The sequence below is a fragment of the Cynocephalus volans genome, chromosome 13 (genome assembly GCF_027409185.1).
Source record: "Cynocephalus volans isolate mCynVol1 chromosome 13, mCynVol1.pri, whole genome shotgun sequence".
NCBI classification, from domain to species: Eukaryota; Metazoa; Chordata; class Mammalia; order Dermoptera; family Cynocephalidae; genus Cynocephalus; species Cynocephalus volans.
Genome location: NC_084472.1, coordinates 102,554,327 through 102,558,553, shown reverse-complemented (window position 1 = coordinate 102,558,553; position 4,227 = coordinate 102,554,327). Strand labels below are relative to the sequence as shown.

The following is a 4,227-nucleotide window of genomic DNA, read 5'->3' as shown; positions in this document are numbered from 1 at the left end:
ACCTATGTCCAATATCTCAATGGCCCTAGTTAACATTAGTTGATAAGGGTGTAGCTTGATATGAGTAAATTAAACTAATGTGAATGGGTTAAATGCTTATAAATGAGATCATCATAGTTTCAAAATTTCTTTTCAATAACTTAAAATCTTAAAGTCATGTTATATTAATAAAATACAGAAACATTAGTTTTATACAAAGAAAACTAAATATATTTGGATTTGTTAAAATTAAAAACATGTCTCTTCAGAAATTAGAAATGGTTTTTATCTGTAAATATTAATATAAAACAATTCAAAATTCCTTAAGTTTAATAGTCTTGATTGGTCAAAGTTTTTGTTAATATTAACTGTAATATTGACAGTATACTGGTACAAAATAAAATTTGGTTTCTTTCTTAAAAAAAATTTCATATGAACTATAAAAAGTAAACAATAAATAGATATTTTCCATAATTCATGGAGACTCAATATTGCTGCCTCATAACTCGAACCTTTGCTAGAGACCTTTGAAAACTCCTTAATACACCAAATTTTTGGCTGGGAAATTGTAAACATCTACTTGGTAGAAATAGCTGAGGCTCAAACTGGGCTTTGTATAATCGGCTCTGACAAATGGACCCCCACTTACTAGACCCTATGGTTCCTGAATGTATAAAAAATGTTTTAAAAAATTCCATGGCTCACTCGGGAGAGTGCGGTGCTGATAACACCAAGGCCACGGGTTCAGATCCTATATAGGGATGGCCGGTTAGCTCAATGGCTGAGTCTGGTGCTGACAACACCAAGCCAAAGGTTGAGATCCCCTTACCGGTCATCTTAAAAAAAAAAAAAAATTATCAGCATACATCTTTGCCTGGGTTTACTAATCAAACAGGATTACATTTGTCTTTGCCAGAGGCTTTTAGGTTGTGAACCCAGCCAAAAACAGATCATTCTGTATATAATTTTTAGGCAAATGTGGCCAATTTAACATTGATAGAGAAAAATCAAGTATGTAGGAAAAGAGGTGATATGAAGAAAGCTATGGATATGAAGATGTAGTTGTGGTTACGGAGGCTAAAAAGAAAAAAAAAAATTTGTGCGTGAGAAAGCATCTGGTCCAGTGTATTTTCATCCTAGAGTAAAATGACTGGCTATTTAGGAAGGAGGAAGTATAGGACAAAAACAGAAAGTCTGAGTAAGTCATGATAATGGTTTGTATGGGTAAATTTATGCTTAGGAAACTTAATTCCATGTTTTATCAAGATAATTTCTTGAGCTCTCTGCCTTTAAAATCTTTTGTTACTTTGGCTTTATTTTTATAGTGATTTGTGATCTTATTCAACTAAGTATTTTAAGCCTTTGTTATTAGACAAACTTTCCAAAACCAAAATCTAAAAACATGACCTTTTGACTTGAACTAACTTTGAAAGGTTCCAAGGGCCCTGGAGCTTCTCAAAGGGTATATCTATAAGAGATGTATCAAAACCAATTGGCTTATTTGATAAATTAGACTGTATGGGAAGCATTGTCAAAACAAGAAATAATGTTTGACCTTCTGTGGTTATACTTGTATGAATATGTGTTCCAAAATAGTGTAAGGTTCTTAGAAATCCATCTCTTGATATTAAATACTATCAGTCATAATCTTGGTTCAATTATAATTTTAAAGTGTTATGTCCTAAACTAACATACAGTTTATTCTAATGAAAATACTAATGGGTTTATAAAATTACTAACCAAGGTCAAAAGAACAAAAGTTAACTACATAAAACTGAATTAACTGATAAAAAATTATGAGTTTTCATAATTTCTTTATTTTGAAACATTGCTGGTTCTTTTTCAAGAATTAGAACATTTACTTTTCTCTTTACCAGATCCCTCTAGGATTTTAAAACTATCAATGAGTATTGTTATTTATGGCAATATAGTTATTTACATGAGTTCAATAAGGATCAATAGACAAGATACAATTAGAAACGCTTGTTATTTTACCAAGGCTTTGATTGGAATGTTATGTTTTCAGATATGACCACACTGCCCTGCCACCGCCCGTCCCAGCCACTGCTCCTCCCCGCCCTTCCCCAACACCTTCTCTTCCTTTCACCTGCTCTCGTGGACTGTCACCTTCCCTTTCACCAAGTCTGGACTGCAGCCCAAGCCCATGCAGACACCATGCACACTCAGGACCTGACAGCAGTATCCTCTGGGTCCCGTGGCCATCCCCTGTACTGACCCAAATTGGAACTATCAACTAAAGTCTCCAAGAGGGGTCACATGATCACATGTCTCATAGAAGGGATGAAAAAGTCTTCTTTAAAAGCAGTCAGTTATGGTCGCCGGCATCGGTCGGCGGCCGCGGGAGGCAGGCGGGTAGGTAGGTGGGCGGGTTCGCGCCGCCTCCGTCCCGCTGCCTTGTTTCTCTCGCCCGGGCCACGATGCCGCAGTGCCAGACCTGGGAGGAGTTCAGCCGCGCGCCCGGCGAGAAGCCCTACCTCGCCGACCCTATGAAGGCACGTGTGGTTCTCAAATACAGGCATTCTGATGGGAGTTTGTGTATTAAAGTAACAGATGATTTAGTTGGTTTGGTGTCTAGAACAGACCAAGCGCAAGATGTAAAGAAGATCGAGAAGTCCCACAGTCAACTAATGCGACTGATGGTAGCCAAGGAAGCTCGCGGTGTTGCCATGGAAACGGACTGAAGGGTTGGAATGAAGACTGTCCTGTTGTCAGGAAGTACATGCCTTTTGAATTTGAGACAGTATTGGGACGGAAAATACTTTATGTAACTAAGTGGGCTGTTCAAAAGCTGAGAGATCATTTGTTATACTTTCTTTTTACCGGTTACTTTAGGGAGCTAGGAATGTAAATGCTTTCATTTAGAAAGCCTTTATTTATTTTTGGAAATTGAACAAGGAATGCATCTATCTTAGAAACATTGGCAGATTATTTGATGTTGAGCAAAATATATAATTATTTCTCTGGTAAGTTTGTATCAGTAATTTGAAAACAAGCTATCGAGAAAAGCTAGTTCTTCCTTAAATTTAGTTCCTGTCTTTAAAAGAAAATTAAATGTAACCACTTTGCTGGATTGGAATATTTCTTTTGGATCATAAAAGTTGTTCTGTGGATGTCCAATAAATATAAAATATGGTAACTGGAAAAAAAAAAAAGCAGTCAATTATAACAAAATCAAGGAAGTTACTCAGGAACCTAATGAAAACCCTGCATTTTTTATGTCGTGCCTCACAGAGGCTGTAATAGAATAGAATATAACCTTAGCCCCAAAACACAGAGGAAGAATCTAAAACCCCCAAAGTAAACCACAACCAAATCAAATACCAGTTACTGGCTACTGCTATCCGGGAACATCAAATACCATGAACGCCTCAAGGCAAAGCTCAGGGTAAGCCTCCATTGCTTCCCCAGGTAACTGCCCAGGTAAACCAGGGCACTGGGCAAGTGTCTGCCCAAACCTGAAGCCCCACCAGGGCCCTGTCCCCTGTGTGGTGAGAAGGGGCATTGGAGAATCAACTGTAGTAAAAGGGTCTCCAGTCCCTGCACACACCCCTACTGAGCCTGGCTTGGAGCTATCTGACCTGCTGGGACAAGCTGCTGAAGACTCTGACTGATGGGGCCCGGGGCCTACAATCCCCGCTGCCACGCCTGTCACTGCTTCTGAATCCCTGGTAACACTGACAGTAACAGGTAAGCTCATTTTTCTCTTACTAGATATGGGGACCACACACATTCAGTGCTTCCAGAATATTCAGGCCAACTTTCTTTCTTTTTTTTTTTTATATAGGGATCCAAACCTGTGGCCTTGGTGTTATCAGCACCGCACTCTCCCGAGTGAGCCACAGGCTGGCTTCAGGCCAACTTTTTGATTCCTCCATTTCTGTTGTAGGGGTGGGAGGAATTCCATTCAAGCCAGAGGTCACCTCCCCGCTCCCTTGTTTTCTTTGTGAAGTATCTATCACTCACCAGTTTATGGACATTCCACATTGCCCTACTCCTATTTTGGAAAGGGACATCTTCACCAAGTTCCAGGTATCCATATACTTTACTTCAAACCCACCTGAACTTCTTCTACTCTTGTGCCACCCAGACTTGCCTCTCCCTTTAACCCCATACTCCCTGATATAGTTAACCCCAAGGTCTGAGATATCACTACTCCTTCTATGGCTAAACACAACCCCCCACACTACAAATACAAGTTTAAAACCTTTCCACGTTCCCTCACCAAGC

The 4,227-nt window shown here is 39.3% G+C and overlaps 1 protein-coding gene across 1 annotated transcript; it reads left to right on the top strand.

Annotated features, from left to right (window-relative positions):
* Window positions 1-2,417: 2,417 nt before the first annotated feature.
* On the top strand, window positions 2,418-2,772 carry LOC134362198 (signal recognition particle 9 kDa protein-like). Its single transcript, XM_063077503.1, has one exon. The coding sequence runs from the start codon at window positions 2,418-2,420 to the stop codon at window positions 2,679-2,681; it is 264 nt and encodes an 87-aa protein (XP_062933573.1). The 3' UTR covers window positions 2,682-2,772.
* Window positions 2,773-4,227: the final 1,455 nt, after the last annotated feature.

Coding starts and splice junctions, on each gene's coding strand:
- LOC134362198 (XM_063077503.1), top strand. CDS start 2,418: ATGCCGCAGTGCCAGACCTGGGAGGAGTTCAGCCGCGCGCCCGGCGAG.